Below are 17,849 nucleotides of genomic sequence, written 5' to 3'. Positions count from 1 at the left end.
GATAGAGAGGAAATTGTTATAAATAAATAACCCTGGACAGGAATGTAAAGGAAGCCAGATTTAATAGTGCATGCTTGCTGCAGCCCTGTTAAACATGACTAAAATGATAAACCCCAGAATATACTAATAGGAAACGAGGCTCTGACATCAAAGTAATGAGGCTGTATTTTTCCCCAGCTTTAGAAATGCTAAAATGAGTTTTGACACAGCTAGACATCTGAAAAATGTCTCAAATCCAAACCCCCCCCGTCACTGAGAGACGCTGGCTACAAAGCAGTTGGCTTCACGTCTTGTTCACAATGGATTCTTATTAGTTTATGGGGTCTGGGGATTTCAGTGCTGGAAGTCAAGGGAGTAAAACGAGAAGGGTTCACACTTGCCTCCCGGAAGACAACAGCTTTTACTATCACAAGGATGGTCAACTTGAGATCAGATATTTTCAACTCCAGAAAGCCTTTTTTTCACTTTTTTTTTTTGCCAGGTAGGCTCCTCAGTTGTACTTTCTGCCTGGAGACTTAACACGCTGCTGGGGACAGGGATCTCATCAAAGGAACAGCTTCAGCTAGAAAGCAGCAGCGACTCTAATTAGTCACTTTGAGGTTAACGTTCAAAGGCCCAGGCCTGTAAGTTGGTGCCTTTGAAAACTGACGAGGGCTGGAGCACCTAAATTTAGCTGCCTAAAAATGTGGGTGGTGCCAGTGTTGGGGTCAAGCCAGGGGAAGTAAGATACAGGCCTAGTGCTGATTTGCAGCCCTAGGTGCTAACTGTTGATGAATAAATAGTAGTTTTAGGGGTGGCGTGTCAAGATGGCGTCCTGAACAGAAGCCAGTGTGAGAGCTGTTGAGACTTTCCTCCTAAACATTTTCTTTATCACCGCTTCTTCCCTCCTTGGTGACCATGGGCAAGAGGATGAGTGTAATAAGGACTTATCCTTCAGCTGGGAGTCCCAGCAGACCACCATGCCGGAGTTCTCCCCCATTCTACCTTTGCCATCTTCAGTTGATGATTTGGCCAGAACTGGGGCTGCTGGCCCATCATCGACTGAGGCTTCTCTCAGCCCCGCAGAGCGGTCGATGCCTCAGCCCCCTGGTGACACTGCCCGAGCAACGGTCGAAGCGCTGGATAGCAACTGGGACTCCAGCACATCCATCGCATCATCGGACGCCGCCCTCCAACTCTCTGCTGCGTCGGATACCCAGCGGCAGATGACGGAGGTTGTTCAGCTTTTCTGGGGTCCAGATGGTTTGGCTGGTGGAGAGGCGGTTGGCGTGCTGGCATCAGGAGAGTCTTCTCAATTGGACGTAGTTAGAGAGGTCGCCTTCCAAGAAGTCCAGATAGCTGTTTCTTGACTCCAGGTTAGAACTTTGTTGCCAAAACCTGCTGCTGTAACTTTAGACAGCTTGAGGGCTGCTATGGCAAACACCGAGCAATCTGTTTCATCTTTGGATATTCATTCTAAATTCAAGAATCAGGGCTCATGAATTTCATCTTGTGAAGTCTTTGTATCCCCTCCTGGAGGCATCAGTCTCTCAGATTAAAGATCTGCAAGCAACACACATTGTTGATTTGACATCTATTTCACGTCACAGAGAAAAATGGAAAATTTCTCCAAGAATCTGAAATTGCATATTTTGAGCTTTCCTCAAAGGTCTTACTGCTCTCACCTGTAGAAATGTTTAAAAATGACATGAAGGATGTTTTGAAAATTTCGGAATCTGTATTTACCCCAATCAAAAAATGTCCTATCTTCCTTCTGTTCAGAAGAAATTGGACAGAAGTGAACAGAATATCTCGATTAATCTAACTGACGTTTTGGAAAACTCTCCTTCACAGGCCTTTTCAAGAGTTACTGTACTTTTTTCATTTGTATTTCCACAGGATAGAAATAAAATATTACGTTTGTTTTTTTCAATATCGAGATGCTCTGTTTAAGGGGGGGAAAGTTTGTATATAACCAGATGTAGCTAGGGCTACGCAAATATTTATTTATTTATTTATTTATTTCGTGATTTTTTTTATATACCGCGGCACGTTAATAACATCACCTCGGTTTACAATAAACAATAATTAGCAACAAGCTTTACAGTCAAAATTAACTAATGTGAACATATCATATAACATATAACATATCATATATCATATATCATAACACACAGGATACACAGGAAAACGATTTTTGGCTATGAGGCCTGAGGTTGTTGCATTGGGGGCTCCCTGTAGTATCAGACACCCTTGTCGGGGTATTGTTATTTTTTAATTCCTTTAAATATATTTTCTGCAGTCGGTCCAACTAAGAGAATTAATTGATGCTAGACGAAATAGTCCTTCTTAGCCTTCTTAGTGCATCTGTCTTCATTAGAAAAGGTAGAGCATGTTCAGGCCGATTTTGTGCTTAGGCTACTGGGCTTTTTTGTTTATTTATAGGTCATAGCCTTAGACCTATTATATCCCCTCCCTTTATAGTGTCTTTTTTAGGGGGCTTATAAAATATAAATATATATAATATTTGTTTCTTTTCCTTTCTTTTTATATGGGGGATAATTATTTCTTGTATTTTTGTTTTAATATTATAATGCTCCTGTTTTCTTTCTTCAGATATATTTATGTATTTGAAAATGTTAAAATTTGAATAAATAAAATAGAAAAATAAAATAAATAGTAGTTTTAGGTGCCTAAAGGTGGGAGAATTGTTAGCCCATAACTTAGGTTCCTATATTTGGCCTAACTATAGATGCCTAGGCCGGGCGCTCAGCCTCTGCCTCTCTGTTCCTTCCTCTGCTCATATCACCGCCTATGTCTCTTTTTCCTTTCTAGTCCACAAGAGTCATGGGAGGGCCCATGTGCTACAACTCAGCACTGGCGCTAAATCAGGGACTCCTATGACAACCAGGCAGAAACGCGGTTAGTGCCAGGAGTAGAAATGCAGCCAGAAGGGAATCCCTTCATGCCACCTAACAGCAAGTCTTCCTGGTAAGCCTCAACTTTAATACTGAAATCAAGGTCTATCAAACAGGTGAGCTGCAGAATGACTTTTCGGAAAATATCTTTGCACCCCCAGCCTTCCTTGTGCTCCCAATTTGCCACCACCGAACAGGCGGAGCAAATGGGGTCGCAAAGGCTCAAAACATGTTTTCCACCATTGAACGAAGGGTCAACAAATGAGACGAAGGTTATACATTCTTATCGGACTAACTCAATGCATCTGGTTTTTTTTTAATTTTTCGGGGAGGCTGCAAAGTGCCAGGTTTGCACAGCAAAATCTTGGGACTGCTTCCAGCCTGTTTGAGAAATTATGGTGGGGAGAGGAGGGCCGGGAAATGACCCTGTCTATCCACCAAATCTCTAACCTTCAGTTTCTGGAATCCAATGGATTTCATGATCTGAGGCAGCATGGTTTTATCAGAGGTAAACTCTTGTCGACCAAATCTGATTAATTTCTTTGATTGGGTGACCGGGGAATTGCACCAAAGGAGAGCGCTATACATAGTGTACTTGGATTTCAGTAAGATCTTTGGCACAGTTCTGCACAGAAGACTTGTAAATAAACTGAGTGCCCTTGGGATGGGAATTAGAGGGACTGTGAGTTACAAACCGGCTGAGTGGGAGGCAACAAAAGGGTAGTGGTAAATGGGGGGAGTTACGAGTGGTGTGCCTCAAGGATGAGTCCTGGGACCGGTTCTTTTTAACATTTTCATGAGCAGCATAGCAGAAGGATGGTTGGGAAAGGTTTGTCTTTTTGCCGATGATAAAATCTGCAACAGGGTAGATAAGCAGGAAAGCGTGGAAAAACATGAAGAGGGCTTTAGAGAAGCTTAGGAATGGTCTAGAGATTGGCAGCTAAGATTTGTTAAAAAAAAGGCAGAGCAATACATTTGGGCTGCAGAAACTGAAAGTACAGCATCAGAAGCAAAAATCTTCTACACGGCAAAGAAGAGAGGGATCTAGGGGTGATTGTATCTGATGATCTTAAGGTGGCCAAACAGGTGGATAAAGTGATGGTAAAAGCCAGAAAGACGCTTGGCTGCATAGGGGGAGGAATGGTCAGCAGAAAAAGGGAGGCGATATTGGCCCTCTATAGGTCCCTGGTGAGACCTCATTTGGAACACTGTGTACAATTCTGGAGACCGCACCTTCCAAAGGGATATAAACAGGACGGAGTCGGTGCAGAGCGTGGTTACTAAAGTGGTCGGTGGTCTTCATTCTAAAGACTTAAAGATCTAAACATGTACACCCTAGAGGAAAGGCGAGAGAGGGGAAATATGATAGAGACATTCAAATATCTCAAATGATTCCATGCACAGGAGGCGAGCCCTTTTCAATGGAAGGGAGGCTCTAGAACGAGGGATCAGGAGATGAATTTGAAAGGGGGAAGACTCAGGAGTAATCTTAGGAAATATTTCTTTACACAAAGGGTGGTGGGCGTGTGGAACAGCCTCCCAGTGGAGGCAAAAACAGTATGGGGTAGATTTTTAAAAAATGCGCGTTCGCGTACTTTTGTTGGCGCACCAGTCGCAAACAAAAGTACGCTGGATTTTAGCAGATACGCGCGTAGCCGCGCGTATCTGCTAAAATCCAGGATCGGCGCGCGCAAGGCTGCCGATTTTGGGCAGCCGGCGTGCGCCGAGCCGCGTAGCCTGCCTCCATTCCCTCCGAGGCCGCTCCGAAATCGGAGCGGCCTCGGAGGGAACTCTCTTTCGCCCTCCCCTCACCTTCCCCTCCCTTCCTCTACCTAACCCACCCCCCCGGCCCTATCTAAACCCCCCCACACCTTTGTCCAGGGATTTACGCCTCCCGGAGGGAGACGTAAATCCACGCGCGCCAGCGGGCCACTGGCGCGCCAAGACGCGACCCGGGGCGGTTCCGGAGGGCGCGGCCACACCCCCGGACCGCCCCGGGCCGAAACCACGCCCCCGGACCTGCCCCCGAAACGCCGCATCCCGCCCCCAAAATGCCGCGTCGATCGGCCCCGCCCCCGACAAAAAACCCCGGGACTTACTCGAGTCCCGGGGCTCTGCGCGCGCCGGCAGGCCTATGGAAAATAGGCGCACCGGCGCGCAAGGCCCTGTTCGCGTAAATCCAGGCGGATTTACGCGAGCAGGGCTTTTAAAATCCGCCCCTATCTGAATTCAAGAAGGCCTGGGATAATTGCAGGGGATCTCTGATGGAGTGATGGGAATGGTAAGGCAAAAGAAACGTGATGGATGGGCAGACGAGATGGGCCGTATGGTCTTTTTCTGCCATCATGTTTCTATATTTCTAACCTGTGGGGTTGAGGACAACACCGGTGCTGTCGGGTCGGCTCCTTTTAATTAATTCCTGCTTCGGTCTTGCTGTACAGAATTCACTTGCACGCTGCTTGTAAATAACCAGAGTGTAATTTGTTTTTGTTTCATGCTGAGGCACTATACAACACTATTCTGAATTGTGCCCCCACCTTCGTTTCATAACTGCCCTCCCTTTTTTTCTGATCTCTAACAGCTACTTAGCAGAAAAGGTGAGTCTGCTCCCTCTCGTGGCTTTTTCTTCCTCAGCAGCTTAGTCCACGTTGTGCCAAAGAGTTATGAACCTTGTGTCCTGATGACAATCAGAACAGCAGCACCCCAGTATACTTAGCTCCATAATCATATGTGTAGGTGAAGACAGGAGCTGGTGCAGTGACCCGTTGAAAAATGGGATATTTAATGCATTTTTTTAAATATTTCCTTTCATTATTTTTCTGAATTGTTCACTGTTGCCAGTCCAGATGTATTCCACGCATTAAGAAAGGTGGAAGGAAGGCAAAACGATTACCGTCATGGTTAAAAGGTGAGGTGAAAGAGACTATTTTAGTCAAAAAAACATCCTTCAAAAATTGGAAGAAGGATCCATCTGAAGAAAATAGGACAAAACATATGCATTGTCAAGTTAAGTGTAAAATACTGATAAGACAGGCGCAGAGAGAATTTGAAATAAAGTTGGCCATATGGGCAAAAACTCATAATAAAATTTTTTTTAAATATATCCAAAGCAAGAAACCTGTGAGGGAGTCGGTTGGACCGTTAGATGACTGAGGGGTTAAAGGGGCTCTTAGGGAAGATAAGGCCATTGCAGAAACACTAAATGAATTCTTTGCCTCCGTGTTTAATAATGAGGATGTTGGGGAGATACCAGTTCCGGAGATGGTTTTCAAGGGTGATGAGTCAGATGAATTGAACCAAACCACTGTGAACCGGGAAGATATAGTAGGCCAGATTGACAAACTAAAGAGTAGCAAATCACCTGGACTGGATGGTATGCATTCTAGGGTTCTGAAGGAACTCAAAAATGAAATTTCTGATCTATTAGTTAAAATTTGTAACCTATCATTAATATCATCCATGGTACCTGAAGACTGGAGGGTGGACAATGTAACCCCAATATTTAAAAAAGGCTCCAGGGGCGATCTGTATCGCTGCACGATGAGACCACACCTTGAATACTGTGTACAATTCTGGTCGCCGCATCTCAAAAAAGATATAGTTGCGATGGAGAAGGTACAGAGAAGGGCAACCAAAATGATAAAGGGGATGGAACAGCTCCCCTTTGAGGAAAGGCTGAAGAGGTTAGGGCTGGCCAGCTTGGAGAAGAGACGGCTGAGGGGGGATATGATAGAGGTCTTTAAGATCATGAGAGATCTTGCACAAGTAGATGTGAATCGGTTATTTACACTTTCGGATAATAGAAGGACTAGGGGGCATTTCATGAAGTTAGCAAGTAGCACATTTAAGACTTATTGGAGAAAATTCTTTTTCACTCAACGCACAATTAAACTCTGGAATTTGTTGCCAGAGGATGTGGTTAGTGCAGTTAGTGTAGCTGGGTTCAAAAAAGGTTTGGATAAGTTCTTGGAGGAGAAGTCCATTAACTGCTATTAATCAAGTTTACTTAGAGAATAGCCACTGCTATTAATTGCATCAGGAGCATGGGATCTTCTTAGTGTTTGGGTAATTGCCAGGTTCTGGTGGCCTGGATTGGCCTCTGTTGGAAACAGGATGCTGGGCTTGATGGACCCTTGGTCTGACCCAGCGTGGCAATTTCTTATGTTCTTATGTTAATTTCTCTCCAGTTATTTTAAAATGTGTTGCTAGGTGTACGCTGCACGGATACCAACAGGCTCTTTATGAAGGACTGAAAGAAAAGAAAGAGTGCAGGAAAGAAAATAGAAACCTTCACCAACGCAATTTCTCAGCTTTACCTCTCCCTATCCCCCTCTGCCACTCCTCTCCATCTGAGAATTAATGAAACCAAAGGTGATTCAGCCACTCCTCTACTGTGCTGCTCCTTGGCTATCGGGCTATGTCCACCGGCCAATAAAGCCATTGAGAAGGTCTGATGCTAGGCAGCGGCTGAAGCTTCTTGAGATGTTCACTTGTGCTCAACTGCTGATCCGATGACCTCTCGAAATTATCCTCAAAATAATTCACAACATATTGAAAAAGCATTTAAGCCATTCCCATGTACCACAGCTAGAGAAAGCCTACACCGCCCCCTTACAAAATCCTCACCTTTGGTTGCCTTACAGCCTGGAAATTAAACCAGTTCCAGAATTCCCTGGAAGATGCAACAGAACATAAGAAACATAAGAAATTGCCATGCTGGGTCAGACCTAGGGTCCATCAAGCCCAGCATCCTGTTTCCAACCATGGAATAGCTTGGTTGGATAAACATCCGCCCTGTGCACTTCTGCAACAACCCTAAATACTTAAAGCTCTGTTGCAACTTGTGAAAAGCACACACCAAGTGAAGAGGCCCTGCCTGTGTGAAATCGTGCTGCTTCACATGAGGACAGGATACTCTTGGGACAAGGTGCGGATAGGCGGGTATAACAGAGTTGTGGAGTCCTTGAATAATATCGCTTGGAGCATGATCGAGGCAATTATGAAGTGGAAGGGGTACGGCACCACCTGTCATGATCTGGCCGAACCTCCAAACGGGATGACTGAGCGAAAAGGAGATTGAGCAGGGAGGCAAACAAGAGGCTAGTGGCAACTCTGAAACGGCTACTGGCCTCCGTGGCTAAGACCGGTCAAAGCGGTGCCTGTGACAACAGTATCGCAAACACTCCACAAATCTGGGCTGCGTGCTAGGATGACAAGAAGGAAGTCGGTACCCAGGACAGCCTAACTAGAATACCAGCTGAAGCATGCAAAGGAATACTCAGGGGATACTGTAGACGTGTGGCGGAAATGTTTTGTGCTCTGATGAAGCTGAAATAGAACTTTTTGGCCGGAATGCAAAGATTTACGTTTGGCACAAACTCCAAACCCAGCACATCAGCCCGGGAGCACCATCCCTCCTGCGAGGCATCATGTCAGGAGGTTGTTTCTCACCAGCAGGGACTGGGGCAGAAGGGAGAAAAGCACAGAAAGGTCCTTCAGGAAAACGTGCACCCAGCCAAATCTACGCCGGAGTGGCTGAAGAACCGAAAGGTTAAATGTCCTGAAGTGACCCAGGCAGAGCCCTGACCCTCGATCCAATCGAAGAATCTGTGGCATGACTTGGAGATTTCTGTCCCTGGCCGCTCCCCGAGCAGCTTGACAGAGCTTGGACAGTTTTGTAAATGAGCCTGGTCTAACATCGGCTGCACTCACAGCTGGAATTGCTACCAGAGGTGCTGCTCCCACGTACGTATTTATCACTTGGATTTATCGCTCGCCTTTTTGAATATGAAATTCACCCCCAAGCGGGTTAGGGCACTTTAGAACTGCAGCACACAAGCAGAGGCCGCTGGCACCCTCGCCACCTCGAGGTGCCTAATGATTTACAGGCTGGCAACAGAAAGGTGCACTAAAGTTTAAACAGATCAAGAGATGCCGGCTAAGCTCCATCAGCAACCTGTGACCAGCTCAGAAATAAATAAAGCATTAGAGGCCACAGCAGCATGTTTAAGGCGCTCGGGGCGATTCCAGGCAGCTTCCCAGAGTCAGTTGTGTAGCTTTGAGTCTGGGGTCAGGATTAAAGGCCCGAGAGTCATTTCTCTCCTTCCTGAAGTCAGAGTAGAAATGTATTTGTTGGAGGCTCTTTTGGTAGGGAGCTCCAGAGGACAGATGGTGCTCCCAAGAAGATCTGTTGGGGGTGCCTGTTCTTTTGAAGACTGAATTCAGTTTGGGTTTTTGCCTATATACTCCCCCCCCTTCCCCCCCAATAAAACATTTTTGGCTACCAAAGGTGTGGAGTATGTTGGGTTAATGAGTGGGAAATAAAATAAGTCTCATTTAAATGCATGCAAGTAATGGTCAAGGGGGTGTAGACTTTCTATAGTGTTTGTGTGTTTGCTCATTTTAGCCATCAAAGATGGGCTTGTATCTGTTGCTGTTTTAAGATACTGAAGGCTTTATTCAAGAAAGATTTGGGATTTATTTTTCCATAGGCACAGACTGTGGGGAAAAGTCCCTTCTAAATAAAACCCAGAACCCTACTGACTGTGTCTGCCAATCGCTGGAGGAATTGAGATAGCGGGAATTTCTAAAGCAGATTGAAAACAAGACTCCAAAAGCAAGTGAGTGAGAAACGGTGACCAACTGGAAGAGTGAAAAACAATGAATGCTTCTAATCACATCATTAATAACACATTTATGACTTCAACTCCTCAGGCCACCAAGCTCGTAATTAAAAAGGCATTGCTGTGGCTTGCTTGAGGCACAACTCCGCTTTCAAAAGGGAGCCTCCGGTATACTCACCGCAAGAAAGAAAATGTCGGTAACCTTCTCTGCGGTTGCCGCCATCAAGAGTGCGATTCTGGGGATCCTCGCTTCCCCACCGGTCCCTTTAAGTCGTTCACTAATGCTTCTTTCCAGAGGAAAGGTTTTTGGGTTGAGTTCTTTACATCCCAATACTTTCCTCGTCCCTCTGATGGCATCTTCAGACGGTGCCCCTACCCCCATCCCCCACCCCCAGTGAGATTTTGCTGGAGCTGAATGCTTTAACTCAGAAATGGGAGAGGTTTTAAAACATTCATTCGAGAGGAGAAAGAAAGAGTTGAGCATTCCCGCGCCAGGGGTGCAAGAGAAGGAATTTGCGCCATCCCCGAAGTCAATGCCTGGGAGGACGGCCCTGTCTCTCCCTGGATGCATGTGTTATGATAAGGGCCCACACGTCGTACCGCATTAGAGAAAACTGGCATTTGAATCGTAGGAACCAAGGGCCTGAATCAAAGCTATCCGTTCCCATTCATCGAATAAGGAAAGGGGGATTTTAATATTGTTGCGGTCCCCAATCTGATCAATGCACATCTGGATAATGGGGCTACAGAACAGGCTCACAGTCCCAGAATGGCAGTGAAATTGTCCTTCAAAATGTGGAGAAGCACCTCAGTTTCCTCACCTTAGAGCTTGCAGGATCTTGTTGAGAATTTCTACTCCCTGGCTCAAAAAGTATAAGCAATCCGGCCATTACTCTACTTCCTTTCTCCTTCAATGACGCCAGACTTAATCAGCTTAGTTGTGTTACATTTTAATAGCTGCTGCTGCTACCATTAAAAGCCTCCCAAGAGGGAGCTTCGGGGAGAAAAGGGGTGCCTTAGTCTTCGCCTGGTTTCTGGAAGGAACTGATTTAGCCAGGCCAAGAGTTTGAGTTCAGATCCCAGTGCATTGTGGGATTGACAGTTCTGTGTCGGCCATTTAAACTCAGCCTTCCAGGTGATTACCAGCCAAAAGCTGGGGGGAAAGAGGGAGGCAGAGGAAGGGCTTCTAGAAACTTGGTAGTTCTATGCATAGGAGAAAGTGAAGTTGTCGGTGGGAGGAGTCGGTGGAAAAACTGTTTCAGTTCTGAGCCAGAAAAAAGGTAATTTCCCCCTCAACTGCTGCCTTTAGTAGAAAGAAAAGCAAGTCTAGCCTTACCCAATCAAGCCTGCCTTTAAGAGCTACAATCAAGAAATGACTTTCTTAAAGATTATTCAGACCCGCTTGGAACATTCCACGTAAACCAAATTTCAGTCACAGTTTAATTCAAATTAAAAAAATCTGGCAGCCCCATGGCTCAGGCCATGTGCCGCTCGCTCCGATGTGGGAGATCTGTGTTTGCCTAGGAAAAGCCTGGAAAACACAGTCAGCTGTCAACCCTAGACGGGCGAAGGAAGCCGTATCGGCTTGGACCAACCTGAGAGCAAGAAGATTAACTTCCAGAGACTTCCAATTAGAGCAAGAAAGAAAAACTCATTAGCAGAGTTGTACAGAACAAGTGCAGAACAGCGAGACCTACATTATAGAACCAAACACCTTCAATTTACTAAGTGAGACGGAGGCAAAATATTTCAAAACAAATGTTGGTTTTGCTGGCTAAGGATCGGTCCTCCTAACATTTCCTGAATAATCCTGAAGACCTCGATGAATCAAGCGCCCCCGTAAGTTCCCAAGTTAACCCTGACTCCACCAACACGCATCAAATCTTCATTCTTGGAACCAACCTCTTAGGGAGACACAGTCTAGCCAACTGCACACTTCCCAGTTGGGATTCTCTTGATCTATACTTCTACGTTAACACACGCAGCAACATAGTTGGGACTGGATTTTTCAAACATTCAAAGAACGTTCTCCTATTTTGCTTACCTTACCTTCCCAGCACCTGCAGTTAGGTTGAATCTTCTAACTATGATAAAGTAGAGTGGTCGCTCGGTTATTCCTCTTACATTCAAAGAGGTCTAACAGGGCAACCACAGTACAATATCTGCAAAAGCAAAGTTTGCATCTCGGGCACCTTCCCATGATTACTCTCTCTCCAACCCAATTCTATGACTACACTGTGGTGAAAGAGGGCTCCAGAGGAACTATGGCTGTCTTTCATCAGACAAACAAAAAAAGTGATGGGGGGGGGGGGAGGGCACAGAGAATGATAAGCAAGGAGAAGTCTTTGGATGCAAGTTCAAATCATACCCATTCCAGCAATACTTTGAGCAACTCATTTCATCTTCCTGCCCTTCAGTTTAGTCAACTGTAACTTGCCAACAATAAAAATCATATTCAAAAGTCAGGAGACGCCCTCAGAAAAGGAAATTCGGTGTAATAAATCTCTGATATAGTTAGGGTATCAGCTAGGACGTATGTTGAATACTGACTGTAGCTAAACGGGAGCGCCTATGACTTTTAGCAATGTTCATTATGGTCATGCAAGCAGCTTTGCTATCTGGCTTGTAGGAGCCGTCAGGACTGCATGTATGAAGTGATGCGGAAACATTTTCCAGGTAAACTCTTCTGAAGCCAACGAGTGAAGAAAGCGTGTGATGGGTACACTTACCTCCTCTCACTAAGGGCAGAGGCTTCCTCCCCGCCTCAGGAAAGCCATGGCCCTCCAGGATCCCACTCTTCCCTTCCTTCTTGTCGGCGGCCGGAGTTGGGACGGAGGTTTCCATCTCAGAAGCTCATGTCCCAGCTCCTCAACCTGAAAGCAAAAGGGGAAAGGGACTGTTAAATGTCAGCTACTTAAAACCCCAAAGCACACGCCGCTGGCCTTAAAACTATTATTCCTTAAAAGTCAAGCAGCGGCAGAATGACAGTGAAAGAGACAGGCCGGTACCTGAGAGTCTGCAAGCCTTGAGTTTGAAAGGAAACTCGGGCTGCTTGTCCAGCTAGGCAGTTACATCCTATTTTAATTTTGAAAACAGTAATGAAATGCAATAACCCCTTAAAAGCAACACAAGGTATCCTAGGAAGATGACATCAATGACTGATTTAATAATTTGCTGCCCCTGGGCACTGTGGCATAGTCACTCTCTCTTCTTACCCCCCCACCCTCGGACAAGGGGACGTCAGAGCAGGAAGTCTAAGGCGCAACCTTCTTTGCTCTGCTCTGTCTGCTCCAGGCTCAGCTCTTCCTTCCCTGAATGACAGGAGAGCTGCTGGACTAAGGAGCTGAGTGGTTTGCTTTTTCTCGGGCCTCGCCTCTCTCCTGTTCCCTGCATAGAACAGGAGAGGAGGGGCTGGAATAGGGAGCAGAGCTGTTTTTCTTTGCTCTGGCCCTTCTAGCCTCACCCTTCCCCTCCTATCCTCTGCACTGGAAGGGGAGGGGCTGGAGCAGGAAGCTGTTCTCTACACAGAGTGAGATTCTGCACAGTTGAGAGGCAGCAAATCTTCTGCTGGCCCTGCTGCCCCTCCCAGAACTTTGCCACCTTCGGCACCGGCCTAGCGTGCCTACCGACTAATCCAGGCCTGGATGGCATTATGCAGTGCCATATTAGTAATGGAGAGAGAAAAAAACAAAACAAAACAGGAGCGTTTTTCTTGGGAGCAGTACCAGCCCTCTGAAATTCCTTCCCAGAAGGACAGGTGCACTTTCACTGCCTTTTCAGGACCCAAATAAAATCCTGGCTCTTCTATCAGGCCTCTAATACGGAAGCCAAAATGCAAAGATGCTACAAAGGCACAGGGCACCTGCCTGACATCACTTCACAATGCCTTGAACAAGCCGCTATGAACAGTCCGCATGCAACACTATTCTATTGCTAAACCTGAATTGCAACTTTGGCGCTCTTTAACATTGTTACCCGCTTTCTATACTGCAAAGCTACAAATGACCTCGCTCATCTGCTTTACACTGCAAACCACTTTGGGGTGAATTTCATATTCTAAACAGATAGGTAGCAAATCCAAGTAAATAAAATAAAAATACGATGCTGCAGTAACCCAAGCCTTCGAGGCCACCGTGCTGTGCTGCAGCAGCTTTTCAACTCTCCGCAAACCAAGACCAGAAATGTGGCGATGTCATCGGCCGTGCAAGAACAGGCTTCGGTGCTCACAACTTCCAGCATCACGGGGGAGGGGGGGGCACGCTTTAGCGAAACGGTGGGAAAACACCCAATCATCCACCGTCATCGACCTGCACGGATGTAGGTAACAGGTAACACTTTGGGCCAGGAAATAAAAACCACAGGGTCTGTGTCTTAAAGACGGAGAGAGCTGGCAAGAGTGACCTCGCTGTCTCAGAAGTGCCAGCTCCGTGGGTGTCGTGGGTGCTTGAACAGCTCCCCCTCCCCCACCAACCCCCAATATCGGATTTGCCTCCACCATCCCCCCTCTCTTCGATCTTTTCCTCTCCTCTCAGCTGCCGCACAGGACCAGACCGGGCGATGCGGGATTCAGATCCGGTACTCGGGGGGTGGGGGAGGTTCTCCAGCATCCAGAGAGCCGGCGCCTCCGACCGGTCTCCTAGAGTCAATGACATCCCAGCGAGTGGTATAAACGGGAGGCCAGCGGCTGTGAAATACTTTGCTTTCTTTTGTACCTGGAAATTATTACAATTCTGCAAAACCAAGGCAGAATTTGAAAACAAGACGAAGGGTACATAAGCCTAGGAAATAGCATAATTAGAGAAAAAAAAAATGAATAATTGCACTTTAAAGAGTCCATTGTAGAATTACTTCATGGGGGGGGGGGAGAGGGGGGATTTGCCTGGGAAAATCATTCGCCAGAATTTTCTCGAGGGAAACGGCATTTGACAGATTCATAAGGCATCAGGTAAAACTTCTTTCTAAACATTTTACAGAGCCTGCAGGAATCTTCTCACGTGGAGTCCTTAACTCCTGCCTTGATGTTATGCGGCCTCAGACACCTTCCTGGCTGCAGAAAGCTAAAACGCTACAGAATTAGGTGCCATCTGTTTATCGTTGAAAAGGTTTTCTAAAGTTTTTTTTTTTGTAAATAAATGCAGGGCACGCTGCCTGCTCAGGAAGCAAATTGTCAAGTTTACTGAAATCTTTAAAAAGCCCTGAACACAGTGAGAGGAAGGCTCCTGTTTTCAGAGCCGGTTTCTCACCCATGCAAAGTGAGATAAAGCCCTCCTTAAGACCTAAATCCAAACACTGTCTTCATGTTCATCAGGAAATGTTACTAAATCTGGAAAAAAAAAAATTATAGAGAGCCATAAAGGCAGCGCATCTTCCGTGTATGCTCAGCTGTCTCCCTTAAACCAGCCAAAGACAGGGATCTGCAGGGACACGCAAAAAGCCCTAAATTACGGCAATTAACGAGTTTAACAAAGCGTCTGCCAAAGTCGCAGCAACAGACTTTTCCCAAACTTTCATTCCAGGGCGATCTCACTCTGCATAGCGCAAGGTTTTAAGGTCCCTCTTCCTTCCACTCTTGCAGGCCGAGGCAATAATCTGAGCATTAAGAAACGGTTTCCAGCACGCATTTTTAGCACGCGGATAAAAAAAATGTTTAATTCCCAGTGAGCCAATGTTATGCAAATACGTCGGGAATTAAAAAAATGCATGCATTAACCGCAAAACGTACCCTTAACACCGGTTGAAAAGCACATGCTAACTCGGGGGAGGCATCCCTGACAAGCGAATTGTGATGGCCACGGCGATTGCCACTTAGGGCCTTATTTTCCAATATCGCATTGGTGACGCATTAGGGGGCGTTACCAATGAGAGAGAGAGAGAGAGAGAGAGAGAGAGAGAGCTCCTTACTATAGTGCCTATGCCCGGGCCACTTTCGCATTCCACATGAGACCTACGGACAGAACAGTGGTCTCTAGTGCAGATTTGCTGGCCGTCGGAGTGAGGACGCTCACTCCAAGCGGAGATTTGGCCAACATTCTCTCCACCTAGCATGTTGTTGCCCAGGTAGAGTGTCCATCAAGCTAGGTAGAGAGAACGTTGCCCAAACCACTTCTTGGAGTGAGCGGCAGTCCATAACGCGAGGTTGGAGTTGTAGTTATTAGCCGCGCTAGCAGCCACGCTAACAAATACCAAATGACTAATTTGCATTCGCAAATCGCGTTAACAGCTGTTAACGCGATTTGCGAATTTATCGCACGCGGTAAAGTGCTTGGAAAATGAGGCCCTTAGCCAGATAAGTACTGATATATCTGGCTATCTGGCAGCGGTTAGCCACTGCCACTTAAGCCATATAAGTCGATACTTATCCTGCGATCTGGAGCGGTTCACCACTACTTACCCAGCTAAGAAGTGGTGAATCGCGTCAGATAGCCGGTTACATATTCTCTTCTCTGGCTTAAGTGGCAGGGGCTACCTGCTTGCAAGATAGCCAGATAAATCAGTGCTAATCTGTCGCCACTTACCCGGATAAGTCAATACTTATTTGTGGATCGCTTTTACATTTTTTTCCTGGTTTTTAAAGTGCCAGCGCATAAGTAGATAAGTAGGACTTATTCGGGACTTATAAGGTCCACTGAATATCAGCAGCAGCAGCTAGATAGCCGGAGAAGTCACTTATCCAGCCCTCTCAGCCAGTACGATAGTGAGTGGGCAGTGGGCAAATCTGGGCAGCACTATTTATCCAGTTAACTTAATCGGAGAATAAAAGCGACTATAAGTTAAGTTAATTGGATAAGTTGCTCCTGCCAACTAGCAGATTTAACTTAGCCGGATATAACTAGCCCTGCCGCTGAATTTCTCATGTAACTTAGCCGGATAAGTCATATCCGGCTAACCCCCCTCATTTATCAAAAGGCACCAAGGCGTATGGTGCGATGCAAATCCGAAAAGAGGAGGAGTTAGGGGCGGGAGTGGGCTGGGTTTACACTTTTGCGAAGTCCTATCGCACGGCTTTAATGCCGATTTTAGCTACAACGTTTTCAGTAGCATTAAGCCGTGCGATAGCTTGCGTTATGGGGTGGTAAGGTGTCAGCGCATTTCGCCATGTCTCCTCAAAGGCCTGTTTTAGTAGGTTTGAAGCTCCAGGAGCACCAGCCTAGCCATGGGGGGGGGGGGGGGGGGGGGAGAGACAGCCCTCTCCCTAGATAGGTATTTATATCCCTATGGGAGGCCCACCTAGTAACTCGAGGTGAGGTTTAGGTAGTAGTGTACGGGTTAGGGGCCACTGACATTCAAAGTGAGACGTACGAACAGAACAGTGCTCTCTTGTGAAGATTTGATGACCTTTGGAGTGAGGAAACTCACTTAGAGATGAGATTTGTGCGATGTTCTCTTAACCTAGCTTGATGGACTAACATCAAGCTAACATCTTTCTCTCTCATATAAACTGTCTATTAGCCTAAAACATGCCCCTTTTGCTATCGCATGTGATACTTATCATTTTGATAAATCCAGGCCTAAGTTACTTCACAGCCATCTTTCAATTATGAGCCCATAATATTTAGCCTGTATTTCTACATTTAAAAAAGCCTTCAAATAATCATTTTTTAATTAGTCTCTTAATAGTTTTTATTTTATTTGTTTTTGCTATTTTGATGTGGTTACATCTTTAGTTGCCCATGGTTTTTTATCCTGATCTTATTTTAATTTATTTTTATTTTTTCATACCCTATTTTTATATATTTTCATTTATCATTTTTATATTATATTGATACTTGCTTAAAGAACCCAATGGTCTCACAGGGGTGTCTTGTTATTTATTGAAGAGTTTTATAAACAGTATTTTTTTTTTAAAAAAGCTAGTACTTGTTATTTATATTTATGATGTTTAACCTTTTAGAATCAAATCTATCTGAAGATCTGTATTTGTATTTATTTAAAATGTATTACTGGCCTAACACATGAAGGCCTAAGTGATTTACAATTAAAAAAAAACATATATAATCAAAATTATTGATGCAGCAATAACAATAAAAACATAAATTAGACGATCAGAACATAAAATCAACAAAAAGTCAACAGAAAGCCTGCTGTAATAAAAAGCCCTTCAACAGGAGTCTGAATTTTTTTTTACATTATCTTGGAGGCGAAGGTGTAAAGGCAACAAGTTCCACAAAGTAGGCGCCGCTACGGAGAATGCTGTCTCTCTAGCCGTGGCAAGGTGGGCATGACGAACGGAGGGAACATCTAGTAAACCACGTTGTGAAGATCTTAATTCACGAGAGGGCTTATAAATCCTTAAATGGGCATTCGACTGTGCCTAATAATTTCAAGGTAG

At 45.5% G+C, this 17,849-nt stretch overlaps 1 protein-coding gene across 1 annotated transcript in view; it reads right to left on the bottom strand.

The window, feature by feature from the left end:
• Nucleotides 1–17,849, bottom strand: part of GLI2 (GLI family zinc finger 2) — a 465,629-nt gene that overhangs the window by 347,780 nt on the left and 100,000 nt on the right. The window contains exon 2 of the mRNA XM_029605177.1: nucleotides 12,250–12,393. Within this exon, the coding sequence (XP_029461037.1) occupies nucleotides 12,250–12,364 (115 nt within the window). The 5' untranslated portion in view covers nucleotides 12,365–12,393. The remainder of the gene's footprint in view (nucleotides 1–12,249; nucleotides 12,394–17,849) is intronic.

The sequence above is a fragment of the Rhinatrema bivittatum genome, chromosome 6, assembly GCF_901001135.1.
Source record: "Rhinatrema bivittatum chromosome 6, aRhiBiv1.1, whole genome shotgun sequence".
In the NCBI taxonomy this organism is placed as follows: Eukaryota; Metazoa; Chordata; class Amphibia; order Gymnophiona; family Rhinatrematidae; genus Rhinatrema; species Rhinatrema bivittatum.
The sequence above is the reverse complement of the archived record's forward strand: the minus strand, read 5'-3'. Positions and strand labels throughout refer to the sequence as shown.